This window comes from Ammodytes marinus, assembly GCF_949987685.1.
Source record: "Ammodytes marinus genome assembly, chromosome: 5".
In the NCBI taxonomy this organism is placed as follows: domain Eukaryota; kingdom Metazoa; phylum Chordata; class Actinopteri; order Uranoscopiformes; family Ammodytidae; genus Ammodytes; species Ammodytes marinus.
Window position 1 is genome coordinate 25,967,052 of NC_137234.1, and position 15,716 is coordinate 25,982,767.

The window sequence follows — 15,716 nt, forward strand, 5'->3', positions numbered from 1 at the left end:
GGAGTGTGAGAGGTACTTGGGGGAGAGAATGAGGTTGGCTGGTAGGGTGCAGAAAGCAGGAAGAGTGTGGAGTCTGGGTGGCATACTGGGAACAGCAGGGGAGGGTGTAACACCTGCACAGAAAGCAGTGATCGAATATTTAAAGGACACAGGATTATTTAAAAGAATTTAGTATTTATATACCCCCCCCCCCTTTTATTTTATTTTTATTTTATTTTATTTTAATTTTTTCCTCCTATACACTTATCTATTTATCTGATTATTTATTTATTTATCTTTTTTCCCCTTGGTAAACCAGAAGACATAAATGCGGTTGTTACACTCCGGTACAGTTGGTGGCGGTGTGCACCCAAAAAGTTATGGTTGCAACCCGCCAATAACCGAAAAGAAGAAGAAGAAGAAGTATATCATCTGTTCACAGGAAGTACTGTATGTGGAGGTTCATGGTGGATACTTCACTTGCCGACTTGCTTGTGCGTGTGTTCAACACTGCAACCACAACATAACGCTGGTAAGTCTCCGAAATGACAAAATTACAGTTTGTTAAAGGTTACATTAGGTGATCTAGGTAAGCCACCCGTCAAGATAAGAAAGAGCTCGTTAGCCTTAGCTAGGCTAGAGTTGTATTGTTAACAATCTTATCTTGAAAGGTGGAGTTATCTTCTCATTATTTCATTTCAACTGGGTTTACATTCAGCCTGTGTACTGGCACTTTAAACTAGCTGAAGCATTTGTAACATTTCTCACCTACCTTTTAAACTTAGTAGTTTGAGTTTGAACTATTTAACGCTGCATATGATACCGTGTTAGCATTAGTCGAGCATGGGGCTAAACTTTGGTATATTACCCATTCAATCTTCGCCACGGCTTTCATTATTGGTTACAAGCTTTCACTCGGTCAACTGTCAGTATATCCGCTTTCTCTCATAATGTCATGTTGGTTTGTCTAATTGACACGCGGGTTCATAATGACAGCTGAGTTAGTGTAATGTCAACAAAGCACAGAGCAAACAACACAGCAGCAGCTAGGTAGAATCATTGGTAAAGTTAGTGCTTACTCTTGGCAGGCAGTACTGTGTGTGTTGTCTCTCTCCACGTATCGACATGTGACTCGACCTTTGAGTGCGCTGTGTTTACAGTCTGGGCTGGGCGTTAATTGTGCTGAATGAAACCAGCGCCATGTTTAGGACAGACATCAGTGACTTTAATGGCAAATAGCTCTTATTACTAACTTCACTGCTAAATGGTAACACGAGCAAAAAGCTGGCACAGCCCAAATCTAAACACATAGGGATAGGAGGCTACCTCTGCAGCTGAAAGGCATTAGAAGCTAGTGACTTGTGAAACAGTATTGTGACTGGCAGTTTACTTTAACATAGAGCAGACATGATGATGTTAAGGCTGATAAGTGTGTCTGTGTTCCTGGGGCCTGTTGCATAAAACTGGGATAAGGGATTAACCTAGGATATTTCGGTTATCCTGGCTTGCGTTAGCCATGATCTGGTTGCTTAAGTTACCATGGAGATTTATCTTTTACGTTTAGCCTGTCTCTTAAGCATTTTTCCTTCATTTTCAACCAGCAGCAGCTACTCTGACCTACAATTGTACTCATTTTAACAATCTACAATTAATCAGTTAATAGGACTGTCACATGCTAGGCCAGTATTAACTTTGGTGGGACATGATGTACTGTAGAATAGAAAAAAGAGTATGCGATTTGGAACGCAGGCTCTGTTCTGCTGGAAAATAACTACAAACATGTGTCACCCTGCTGATCACACTCTCATGGCTTATTAAAATAGATGCTGGATTGAAAAGCCTGGAACGTCTGGTTAAAATAAGTGTGGGCACTGTTCTGCAAAGAACAGAGCTCTTAACCCTTATGCCCCGTTGGTGGAAATTTGTGTATCTGGGGTCGCATTTTTTAGATAATTTTGGCTGTGATTGTCCCCTAGCCATAAAATTTGGTAAGGAGGTGTGTTTTTCAATGAAGTTTGGATATTCTGAGTTTCATTCATATCTACTTAATTTTGACTGTGTGAGATGTTTTTGTTAACACTGGGACCGTTAACTACACGATTTGTACCATTGACTTCCATTATAACAATTTTTTGACCCCCCCCCCCCCCCCCCCTTAAAATTATAGTGAAAAATTATTTTGACCGTAATTTCCCATTTCTCTGTAGTAAACTTGATAAACTTGGTTTTGATGTGTAGTTAGTGAACATATCTTTTGGTCAGAATGGTTGAAGTGAAAAAATATTTTCCAGGAGTCAGTCTGTGTGAACTCAAATCACAGACACTGAAATCCTTATGTAAAAAGATGACATTTCGTAAACTCATAAAAAGCCATAAAACCAGTAGTTTTGATTCCTTGGCAATGGCAAGATAAAATCTGAATTTATATAATTTTTTCCATTCATTTTGAAGGTAAGGCATCACATTTTAGGTTTTAAATCATTTCTAGTTGATTTATTCATTTCATATGATCTCAAACCGAGGAACAAACATGCCAAATGACACAAACGAGAATTTTTTTTAAATTTTCATATTTTCTGTCAAACTTCAGGATTACTGGCCAGTGGCCACTGTGACAAAAAAATCTAAAGAAAAATGTCAAAGGTGTTCTGATATGGATAGTATGGACTGCTGTCTGCATGTCCATGACAAAATAAGATTGTATGTGTGTGTGTGTGTGTGTGTGTGGGGGTGTGTGTGTTTGCATGTGTCATACGATATTAGGGCTGCAAATCTGTACCCCTTGTAATTTCTCTCCTCTCATACACACACACACAAGCACACTTTCACACACACACATGCACTTACACATGCTCACACACACACACACACACACACACACACACACACACAGACAGAGCCGGCCCAAGCCTTCAGGGGGCCCTAAGCGAAATATGATTGGGGGCCCCTCTCCAATGTTAGTGCTGTTGAAACTATAGATCTTTGTTAAATATCATTCACACACCCAGTGTTTTCCGCTAGTGCCTCCACTGTGCGGCTGTGCGAAAATATTTGACAGGCGAGATTCAGACCCTCCTAGGGGGGTCCGGGGGTATGCCCCCCCGGGAGATTTTTTTAACCTTTTTAAAGTGAAATGCATGAATCTGGTGCACTTTGAGAGGAAAATTAAGAGGCTAAATCTGAGAAATTGTGTGAACAAATAATTTGGAGACACTGGGTCAGATGAATTAGAAGCTATTGAAGAAGGACACATGGATTTTCCATAAAAATATTAATATAGTAAGGCGTCCCCCTCCCGGGCCGGGCCCAGCAGCAGACCCGGGTTCGATTCCCACCCGCGGTCGTTCTCTGCATGTCACTCCCCTCTCTGCCCCATTTCACCTCTGTCTCTCTGCACTATCAATAAAGCATAAAAATGCACAAAAAAAATCTTTAAAAAAAATATATATATATTAATATAAAATAAAATATTATGGAGGGTCCTCTGGGTTGGGCTTGGAGCTCTTTTTCTTTTACGGGACATATTTCTCTGTAATATAGTGTATGCATTTAAATGCAGTGTGAGGAACTAAGCAGAAGAACTCTGTTGTCCAGCTACTGTATCTTTTTTTCCACAGACAAGGCTGAAATAGGCTATAGACTACAGTATACACAGTGCATGGGCAACTGAGGGCAGCCCCATTTCCAGTTGTTTTAAATAAACTCAATACACACTGTGCATGGATGTGAACGTGACATGATCAGATAATTTCGGATTTCCTCCCAGATGAACTGATTACATTTTTAGGCTATTAATTATCTAGACCAAAACATTTTATTCCTTTTTTTGTATGATAACTCACATTTGCACAATATGATGTTAATATCAAACACACAAACTAAAAAAAACAAAAAAAAAAAACATTTTTTTTCTTTTTTTTGGAGGGGGCCCCCCAGGCAGTCGGGGGCCCTAAGCGGCCGCTTAGTTCGCTTATGCCTCGGGCCGGCTCTGCACACAGACACACTCACACACACACTCACACACAAAAAAGCTGTAATTTTGTAGTTTTAGTGAGTGGTTTTCATCATAAAAATTCATATTTTGATGATAAAAGAGGTGATAAAATGGGTAAATTTTACTATTCTCTTTCATTTTACCCAACTGCATTGTGTTTTCTGCAGTAAAATGGGAAATCAGAGGCAAAAAAATGTTTTCACTTTAATTTAAAGGTGGGTTGCCAAAAAGTGTTGTTATAATGTAAGTCAATGGTAGAAATCTAACTTTTTTTTATTCAATTTGACATTATTAAAAAAGTAATAATGCACCAAATTCAGTTTTCTCACCTATTGTTCAGATGGGTGAGCCGGTGATACTACTAATAATAAAAGTAAAAAAAAAGATTTGAATATTGAACTTTTGTGTATTTTTCAATAAAGTTGGTGGTATATGATCAAAACTGGCATATAAAGGGTTAATTTTTAATTGTGATTAATTAAATCATGACATAGATTGAACAACAACCCCTTCATGAAAAATATGAAAAAAAAAATTGTGAAAAAATATTGATCTTTCATAAATCTAATGCAATTTAAAGGTCAAAATACACAAAATGTACTTAACGGTTCCAGTGTAACTTTTTTATTCAATCTGACATTAAACAAAAAGTAATAATGCACCAAATATAATTTTCTCACCTATTATTCAGATGGGTGAGCCGGTGATACTAATAATAATCAAAGTTGAATAAAAAAGTTGAATATTGAATTTATGTGTATTTTTCAAAAAAGTGGTTAGTGGTATATGATCAACAATGGCATCTAAAGGGTTAATTTTTATTTGTGATTTATTAAATCACAACATAAATTGAATAACAACCCCTTCATGAAAAAAATGGAAAAAAAATTGTGGAAAAAAATTTATCTTTCGTAATTTTAATGCAGTTTAAAGGTCAAAATACACAAAATGTACTTAACGGTCCCAGTGTAACTTTTTTTTAATAGGGCATAAGGGTTAATGCAGAAGTCTTGGTTGCTAATGCTAACGCTAAATAAACACCTCCTATTGTTGCTCCTTCATGTTCACAGTAATGCATTGACAACAGCCGATTGGCATTTATTGGGAAGTAGAAACAGGAAATACAAATCAATAAGTCACCAGAATGAGCATCACTTTATACTGTTTGCAAATGACAGAAAGACACTGGGAGGCTGTTTTAATGGGTAAACTAGAGAACTAATTAGAACACCTACTGCTCTTTGTGCATGTGTACCAACCATGTAAAAAAGGCATTTAGTTTATGGATTTAGATTTATTTTTCTGAAGCAATAATTCTGCTCCAGTTACAGGTTTTGGCATTTAAAACCTGACATCCCAAAGATGAACTAAACAGTAAGTTTCAATCAGTAAAGCACAACTACATGAAGATACTGAGGATCAGACAAGCTTAACTGTCCCACCTTATACCCATTGTCCCACTTAATCAATATTCAATATAAGTTTTTTATTTATTTAATTGAGGCCAAGTGGAGCAAAGTCGGAGGTCCGGTCAGGTCCATTCAGGTCCAATCACCCTCCTGATACTATTGAGACATACTTTTACTTATTTATTTCATCATAACATTGCGCCTTCATCTTGCCTCATGCTTTTATATCCGTCGCATCCTCGTTTGTTTTCATATGGAAGCTCCGTTGATGTAACGTCACTTCAGGTTTGCACTGGATTGTGGGTCAGAATCGCCCAAATAGGATGCTGTTTTCAACACTAACAATCTTGGCATGATGTAATAGACATCCGGGTCTTTCTATCCATCCTAAATCTGGCCACAAGAACCGGGACATTCTAAATCTTTTTTCTACCGTACTGAATATTAGAAAGTATGCGATTCGGAACGCAGAGTGGGTATGTTGAGCCTTATTTTTCGCGGGCACTTCAACCCAATGTGATGTGTCACAATTTCTAACCGAATGTTGGGTCAAACCTACCCAACCTATGACCAAGCAGCTTCAACCCAGCAGTTGGTTTAGTAAAATAACCCAGCATTTTTTAAGTGTGTAGTTAATATGGTAAATAAAATTACTGTATCAAAAATGGTTATTTTATTTGAATGCTTTCTAAAGAATAATTACAGTACAATCTTTACTGAAATAGATTGAGACTTGCCCTGTTTGACACTAGATGGTAGTCATTCCTAACATTCTGCCAGGACTTGCTGCTTGCTGTCTCCTCTGCTATAAGGCTGAATGCAGTTTGCTATCATGTGGGGCCGTAGCTCTTGTTATGAGGTTTGAATGAATGTTTCCATCTTAACAATTTAAGATGTCAAATAGAACTTCAGAGTGTATTAATGGAAATGATTTCTGTGGCGGGTATTACAAGCAGTGTAGGTGTGAGTTTTGAGTTTGTACGTCTAGTGGTGCTCTGATTTTTTTCCAAACCTTGATTGATGAACCGATAATGTTTGAGTATGGTTATATAATCTTTTAACCTGCTCACTAACCAGGTATTCCTGCCCTTTTGATAAAACTGAGAGGTTTGAGAGTGTTCTGTAATTTTACATTTTTTGTATTGCCTCCTTTTTCAATTGGAGATTGAAAAGATGTGTCAATTGTTATGCTATTACTCAGTAATTCCTGAGTTTTTAGAAACGGGTAAGGATTTTATTGCTTTCTGGAATTTTTCCTCGGATCAAGGCTCAAGGTTCAAGGTATCTTTATTATCCCAGAGGGGCAATTTTGGTGCACAGCTAGCAGTGAAAGAGAAACAGCAAACACATCACAAATAATTAAACCAATAACAAAAAACAGATTACAATTACATGTGGTCATTGACAAGACTGATAGCAGCAGGCATACATTTTTTTATTTTTTTTTACGGTTTACAGGTTTTCCGTCTGGAAGAAATACAATCCATCCACTATCTCTGAATGCTCCTGTTGACACACATGCTTGTGTCTGTGTCTTGTGCAGGTCAAGAACGTGGATGCTGCCTTCCACTTCCTCTTTGTCTAAATCCTCCAATTTCACCTACACCTCAACCGTTGTGTGTGTGTGTGTGTGTGTGTGGATTGACTATAGGCCTATGTAAGTGTGTTCCTTTGTGGTGTATGTAAGTGTTGGTGTCTTCCCCCCCCTCCCTCCCTCCCCCTGCCCACCATGTCCCTATATCCCTCAACGGTTCGGCTGAGTCCATTGCTGGCTCTGTACCTGCTCTGTTTGCCGCTGCTCTTCACGGGCTGCTCCTCCGTGGGTTTAGACCACCCCCTCATCCAACCCTACACTACACAAGCTAACTGCACCGCTAACTGTGAGTATGAGCCAGGATTTATTCATGAAATGATATGTGGCTACATGATGACACAGCTTACAAAAGTCAGAATTGCATTTATAGATGTAATTAAAGTATTACGAGTTGCTATGAAATCTAGATTAGTTTTTGTTCAAGATGTAGCTATAGTCATCAATCTAGCCTCCAGTCAGACCGGACCGTCCCAACTTTCCGTCCGTTAGTGGAAGGCAGCCCCTGATTGGTCCTTGTAGTCGTAAACGTCAACATGGACTGATGATTAAGCTTGGAGATATGGCTGGTCTCACGAGGCTAGATTGACAACTATACGAACCAATTGGAAGCTGCCTTCCACTATAACGGATGAATGTTAGGTCAGAATACGGATCCTAATTGGCCTGGGAAATTCTGACCAGACTCCTCCCCATGGATATTGTAGAAAGTCCAGAATGATCTGTGGGAGAGAGACGAATGTGAAGCTCAGAGATCAGGCTGCTCTCACCAGGCTACTATTGCCTCGTTTCCATTGCCAAAAGTTGGGTAGGGTTCCAAAATAAGTGAGCCGAGCCACTCCTATTTTCAGTACTCCTCCGTTTGGGTACCAAGCCGTCTCAAAGGGTGCTGAAAAGGTGGAGCTACACACTGCCGTCCATTGGTCGAAATAATCAATTCCGCGTTAAACCACAGTGTGTAGTCACCTTAGCAGGGGTGAAGAGAGTCTTGCGTTTAGCGAAAAATGTCTGCAGCTCTGTTTATTGTGTGGTGTTTTTCTTCTTCATTGAATTAATCAGTATAGCTACACTGTGCCCGCCATGATGTCACCATAGTTACGTACAGTTACATAATTACAAATGCCTAATGTGAGTGCGCCCCTAAAACACTGTTAACTTCAATCACCAGAAATAGTCACTGAGCCTTCACCCCCTTCTAACTTCTATCCCCTTAGGCTCGTCCACAACCGCAGAACCTGTTAGGAATGTAAAGCCAACCCCTTCAGCAGGGATTGCTGTAACCACAACCCTATCTGCAACAACGCCAACCACACAACAATCCACAACAGCTCAAGCCACAAGCCCATCTGCAACAACACAACAACCCACAACAACCAGAACCACAACCACATTGTCTGCATCAACCGTGACCACAACAGTTCCTCCTCCAAACACTACAACCAGTGCAACATCAACCACTAGAACAAGATCTACAGCTACCACCACTACAGCTTCTCCTACAACAACCCAAACAACCACACTAGCAGCAGCAGCCGCCCCCGGCCCTGCAACAACCATCCAGGCATCCACCGCCACACCTACAAGAACGCCTTCCATCACTACACCCACATCCTCATCCGTCGCCACCCAGCAGCCAAAGGCTCCGACTGCTAGGACGCCGCCGCCCATTCAGACCAGCTCTTTAACCACAGGGCCTTCTACCATCACTCTGGGGGGTGACGTTACTCCCGGCCATCGCAATGAGCCGGTCACCTCTGGAACAAAGGTGGCCATGGTAGAAGTAGCGGGGGCTCCTCTGACCAGCCAGCTAGTGGATACGGCGTCTTTACTGGCCGTGCTGCTCTTCGGCCTGCTCTTCTTCTTGGTCACGGTGGCTGTCTTCGTCGGCCAGGCCTACGAGAGCTACCGGAGAAAGGATTACACCCAGGTCGACTACCTAATCAACGGCATGTACACAGACTCTGGGGTGTGACGGGGCTAAAAAGGCTAAGAACAAGTTGTGGACATTTTGCTTCGAGTCCCCAAGACTATCATTTCAAATTGGTTTTTGATGGTATCACTGTGGTGCAGTGAGGTCTTAAGGGTGATTCAGTTGCAGCTGGTGAATTGAGATCAATTCTTACTTCTCCCACCGAACTGTCATAGAGCCCACCGAACCGACTCTTTGCACTCATTGACCTTTCTATCAATACTCTGCAACTTACAACTTGTTTTTTGTCCTGCTTATTTTTTGGGGTGGTTTTGAGTGTGAGGAGTTTAGCTTAGCCAGTTCTATGGATACATTGCGTAACCCTCTAACAGGCTTGCTATTGGCTCAAGACAGAATCTTCTCGACATTGCTGGTGGGTCCAGCTGTAGATGGTTCCAGACTGGTTGGCCAAATGGGAATGCTGTCAATGGGATAGAGAGTTCAACGAGCAAGACATCCCAGATGAATGTATTCACACAGCAGTGGACCAAGACAAAGTCAAACACCTTATTCCTTTTCAGTTCATTTGTATGCAACCGGTATAGATGGTATGATGTCCCTTTTTGCCCAGTGTCCGAACACATTTAAAAATTAAAGGAGACAGACCTGTTTACAAGCAAAGCATTTCCGTGAACATTATGTCCGAGATGTGTCTTAAATTATTTGGTAAGGAACGTATTACTTAAAAAGACAAATGAATGATTCGCTAAAAGAAAATCATTAAGCAAAAATGAACTGAAATGAAGACTAGAACCTAATGGCCAATTAGTTTACTGTTAACTAACAAAGTGCAGGTCTTCTACTAGCATGTCTTAAACAAATTCACATTCTAAATGAACCATGCTGTGCACATGGAACTACCACTAGCGGGGAAATCTCAAATCAATAGGACTGGCCAATAAACCCGCATCATCAACCTTCAGTTTATCATCGTGTTGGGTTGTCAAGGTTTTTCCAAATTAATAGTTTTGAGAATTGAATTTAATAAAAGGACCAACAAAATGGGGTTACTTTGTTTGGCACATTTGGGTTATTTTGATTTTGATGTGATCTAACTCATAACAGTTCAATAGCAGTGGTGTGCCATACGAAATATTTTGACTTGAACCACTGTCTCTGACATACTGTTAATCAAATGTGGATAATTATTTGGGGGGGAAAAATGTCAAATGATGCCACTGAAGTAAGAGTTTTCTGAGAAACACATGCTTTTTTGCACAGTAACTTCTGCCAGCTAAATAGAGTGGAAGTGTATTTCATTGGTCCTACATGAAGTTTTCCCCTAGATGTGGTGTGGTGTGGTGTGTAAACACAATGTGGTGTCTGGTTTAGTAAGAGAGTCAGAGAGAGAGAGAGAGAGAGAGACCACCAAGGCCTTCATAGTCGAGTCATCAAGTTAATGATTTGTACATGGTCTGTCAGTGTGTCTCTGATGTCAACTTGTTATGGGCTTCGGCTGCTTTTCCATGGAGATGTTAGAAGAAAGTCATACAGATGCATTCAAACAAACTGCCTCATTTAATCCACACTCCCTGCGTTCCAAATCACATACTTTTTCTTTTTACTACACTACATACTAAAGTACAGAAGAGATTTAGGGCTAGCCTGGCTCCACCCGCCTACCTACTTCCGCTCAATTTTCATTTCACTTTAGCAGTCACTTCTGTACAAATGAAATGAAGTACGATGGTCTGGTTGGACTAGGCTAATTTAGGGCTACAGGAGAGAGGGGAAAAAAATCAGATAAGGCAGATTTATTTTCATTATGTCTAGAAAGGTCAAGAAAAAAGGCGAATACTCCAAAATGCAATTGGAGTTAGTGGGGCAAATAGTATGGAAGTATTGGAACGCAGGGACTGATTTATAAGACATCCCACTTCCATGACCCGCTCTCCTTTTTCAGGAGCCAATCGATGATTTCACATCAGGTAGAAGAGCAATAAGTTCACTCACCCTCATTCTGTGGTGGCTCACAAAAACATTGCATCTTGAGTTTGGGACTTGTGGGAATAATCACACATTATGTTTACAGTGAAGCATTCTTGAGAATATAATTGTTGTAATATATTCCAAATGCCACGTAAAGGACCCTTTTAAATTAACCTTTGAAATATGACTATGGATTCATGTGCATACTTTTCATGTGGGGGTTTACATTTCAATTTGTTTTTAAACACGTCCCTTCATTTCATTACTCTTAAAGACCCAGTCAGACATTTAGGTTAATAGCTTTGCTTGTTTACTGGACACAAGATAATACTATTAAACCCATCATTTACATGGTGGTTTAACTTGTCTTTGTACAACTCTTGGAAAAGCAATATCTTTTTCTTCATTATTAGCAAGCTTCTCAACAGATCATTTGTTGTAAAGTGTTGTACAATGTTAGTACAGTAGTTATTACGGTATGGAATAAATTCAAATAATTCCCTAAAAAATAAAACCAGGTTTCAACAAACCGGTTTTAGCTAACGGTTCACACTGGTTCACACACACACACAATAGGTGACCACGTAAGTTTGTTCCAGACCACAACATTTGAAAAACATCTCAATCGGCGGGATCACAGCAAAGCAAAATGATCAACAGCCTTTTTCTGTTTTACATTCCCACATGGGTTAAAAGACAACACATGACAGAGGGCTATAGCCTGGCTTTAGCATTAAGACTGGAAGCAGGGGATAGCCTTCAGATGTAATGGAACTGTTTCCCAAATGCCATAAAGTGTTGTGTGACATGTCACTACATAGCTTTTCATTGATGCCAATGTTTTTCGTTGTTAAACGTTTTTTTTTTTTGCATTCATGTCCTGCAATGAATCATGGGAACAGGGCCATACTAGATTGTATATTTCAATATATTTTATATTTTTTGCCCACAGTGAATGTATTTTTCTGAATGCTTAACTCCATTGACTATATTGTATTGATCTGTCTTATGTACTAATCCTCAGTCTATGTTCATGACCAGCTTGTGGGTATATTTAGTTCATATGAACTTAACGCATTATTTAGTCTGTGTAATCAACTTCATTTTACTGAACATGAATCTTAAGCCATTCATCAACCATTTTGTTTATTACATTTTGGAGAAACCTCATGATTACTCACTATAAGGAGTTTAAAGGAGATGTCCCTGTAGCAGAAGTCAGCCTTGTAATTCTCACAGAGTGGGCCAGAAGAGAAAATTTGGCTGTGTTCCAATACCCATACTTCCATACTATTTAGTATGCCAGAAAAAGATTTAGGATGTCCCAATACATGGAAGTCAATTGTAGTAGGCTGAAATAATAATGCCCCACTAACTCCAATAGCATCTTGGAGTATTCATCTTAATTCTTGACATTTCTTGACATAATGAAAAAAAAATCTTCCTTATCTTATTTTTTTTTCACTCCTGTGGCCCTTAAACTCTTTTGTACTTTAGTATGTAGTGTAGTAAAAAAGAAAAAGTATGTGATATGGAACACAGGTTTTTTTCTCTCTCCACATATGTAAATGCTAACCTAAAACTGAAATATCCGTTCAATTGTACACTAGCTTTCGATTGCAGACAGACAGTATTTTAGTTTACTCGTTTACTGATCGCCATCTCCATAAGGTAACACACTAAGTAACCCATACAACCTCCACTACACATTGCATTCATTTTGTGTTTTCTCAGAATGATGACTTCCATATAATTGTTTGTGACTTGTTTTCCTCCTTAATTGTATCATAATTATTGGTTTTCTCATAATGAGATAAGTGAGTGAGTGAATGACACACTGTAGCTCTTGAGAGGGATTTCAGTTTCAAGATTTTTTTTATTAAAGCTTTATTTTTTTCAATTATGAGTTAAAAGTCAGATCTACGGAAGGTAACATTTGATTGTATTATGAATACACAAATAACTTTGTCTACAAGTCTGAATTACATTTCAGCAAGTGATTTGCGCACACACACACAAACACACACAAACACACACACAAATAGCCTGTCTCCATGCTACTAATTGCAGTAGACTTGCCTTTTATTCTCTATGCGTTTTTGTCTCCTGTGGGGTTCATGGTTGATTCTCACTCAAGCACACTTTTTGTCTGATAAGCCAAGGGGAACATTAAGCCATTATGAATACGTCCGCGACTGGTTAAGAGGACAATTAATGTGAGGATCTGAAAGCTCACTCATTTTAAATTGAGAAATAATGTTTTTTTCTATTATGAATAATTATCTGCAGTATATAAAATGCTTTAGGTTTTTGACCAGTAGGTTTAACCCCTAAACTTTATATAAACTTGTATCATTTTTTCTACATCTTTAAAGTCGATGCCATAACTGATTTGTTAACCTCCAGAAACCCTTTTTGTTCTTGTTAAAGAAGATAATTGTAATGTGTTGATAGTGGAACAAGAGGCCGCAGGTACAGAGAATCATTTTAGTTTTATCCCATTGTGTCAGGGGGAAGGTCTTGATCCCAATATGTTGAGAAAAAGCTTTTTTTTTTTACACCAACCATTGGATCTTTATCCTATCACCTGTAGAACACCAGCCCTGCGTTCCAATACCCATACTTCCCTACTATTTAGTATGCCAGTAAAAGATTTAGGATGTCATGTTACTTTAAGTAAAGGGCATTGTCCTGAAATCAAAAAAAAATTCTGTTACCTTGAAAAAAAAAATCTTTGGAAAACTTTTCATTGACCAATTGTTTTTCTCGTCATCTCCAAGAAATTCATTTTATAATGTCAGCATTTTTCAAATAGTTCGATAAAAAAAAATCTAGGTAATTGCTGCCTTATGTCTGGTATTAAGAGATGATTGCCATAATGTTTGTGTCCCTAAGGATCACCAGAAAAAGCATTTGGGATTCTCTATACCTATTATATTGACATTTACATTAATGACAGAAGTTGCTCTTTTGAAAATAACCATCCCTGCGTTCCAATTCCCATACTTCCCTACTATTTAGTATGTCACAAAAAGATTTAGGAGGTCCCAATACATGCACGTCAATTGTAGTATGCTAAAAATACATAAATGCCCTACTAACTCCAATAGCATTTTGGAGTATTCATCTTTATTTAACAAAAAAAAAATCTTCCTTATCTGATTTTGTTTTTCTCTCCCGTGGCCCTTAAACTCTTCTGTACTCAGAAAAAGTGTGATTTGGAACGCAGGGCGTGTCTTATTTTGTCCTGGATAAGGTCCCTCTGTTCATTTTGCCTTTTTTTCAAAGTCTTATCATTTCTGTACTGAAGAGTTTCTGATGTCAATGGTTTTAAAGTGAGCTGCTCTAGGTCCAACAAATCACTGGTGAACTGTGTTCAGGATGGATCTGTGTTAGCAGTGACTGATGTGTAAGAGTGCCAAAACAAATAACACATTGATGACGTTGTATGAATGCACTTTGAAAATATATTTTTACTTGCAGAGAAGAAATAATTAAAGAACCAAATCGATTTTGTTGGTGTTAGAGTCAATTAATGATTATAAAAAATGTTATTGTATTAATGATGTCATATGCTGTAAGTGCACTTAGATGCACTATGATGGCTTCATATATGGCCATCTGGAGCTTAGACACTGTCAATAAATGCAGTGGAGTAAAAAGTACAATATCTGTATGGAGTAGTAGGACTGGCAGGAAATATAACTTTTCACCTGCTGCAAGAATCATGTTTCTGTTATTAAAGGTTCAGTAAGCGGAATGGTCAGTTTAGCTAACTTCCTGTCACTGACTGCAGTTAGCAGTCCCCTCCCTCGTCCCTACGTCACCACATTAATGCACTGCGGTCTTCAAACAAAGAGTTATCTAGCATCATCTCAGATCCGTGAGTGTGATAAAACATGATAAAAACCATCAAAACAGACAAGGGAAGGATTTTTACCAACTCCGCCATTGTAGGCGCATCCGCATTAACCCATCTGTCGCTCTGCACGTGCACCGGCAGTGAGACGGGTGCCGGTTTGTAGCGTTCTCTCTTCTGATTGGTTATCAGTAGTGGGATCCCCGAAAAGTTTATTTAAAGATATTTTTTTGCCATTTTTATGCTTTATTGATAGTGTAGAGACAGAGTTGAAATGGGGCAGAGAGGGGAGTGACATGCAGAGAACGACCGCGGGCTGGAATCGAACCCCTGTCCGCTGCTGACCGAGGCCCATGGGGGGACGCCCTACCAACTGAGCTAAGGCCCCCCCCCTCCCAGAAAAGTTTATTTGCCGATTACATGCAGAGCGGGTAACTGAGAGATCGGCTTTGCGAAACGCGCATACTATATCACTGTATGAATAAAGAGCGATTTAACACTTATATTAACATAAATACATCGCTTACTTCACCTTTAAAGTATAATCTCTGGATTCTATGCCATCCTGCAGCCTGTTCTATTATGAATCAAAGATTAGAGCAATGCACAGACAGACAAATGTCAGGTGGAGCAAGTTAATGAAACACAAAGCCCAATTCAGTGTGTAGAGAGCTTTTAACAGGGGATAACATGTCATGTGAAATGGTTTACTTTATACAACTACACTAATTAAATGTATCGACCATCACACAACAACAATCAAATAGAAGACTTGCTCATTTGAGGGGCTTAGACCCTGGTGTCTTCAGCAATATAATCCCATCCATAATGTCTTGGAGTCTACACATTAATTAAGAGAAGCCTGCTTTATTGACTTTGACAGTATAGGCTTTTTTTCAGAATGTATCCATGCCGTTTTGGAAGGTTCCACGTTAACCACACCAGGAATTCAAACACATCAGCTGAAATGTGTTCACATTATAACT

The 15,716-nt window shown here is 39.2% G+C and overlaps 1 protein-coding gene across 1 annotated transcript; it reads left to right on the forward strand.

The window, feature by feature from the left end:
• Nucleotides 1–435: 435 nt before the first annotated feature.
• Nucleotides 436–14,383, forward strand: cUnh11orf24 (chromosome Un C11orf24 homolog). Its single transcript, XM_080028344.1, has 3 exons — nt 436–511; nt 6,926–7,262; nt 8,188–14,383. The coding sequence occupies exons 2-3, from the start codon at nt 7,112–7,114 to the stop codon at nt 8,943–8,945; spliced, it is 909 nt and encodes a 302-aa protein (XP_079884470.1). The 5' UTR covers nt 436–511; nt 6,926–7,111; the 3' UTR covers nt 8,946–14,383.
• The last annotated feature ends 1,333 nt before the right edge of the window (nt 14,384–15,716 follow it).

Coding starts and splice junctions, on each gene's coding strand:
- cUnh11orf24 (XM_080028344.1), top strand. CDS start 7,112: ATGTCCCTATATCCCTCAACGGTTCGGCTGAGTCCATTGCTGGCTCTG. Junction 7,263..8,187: donor AGCTAACTGCACCGCTAACT/GTGAGTATGAGC, acceptor CTATCCCCTTAG/GCTCGTCCACAACCGCAGAA.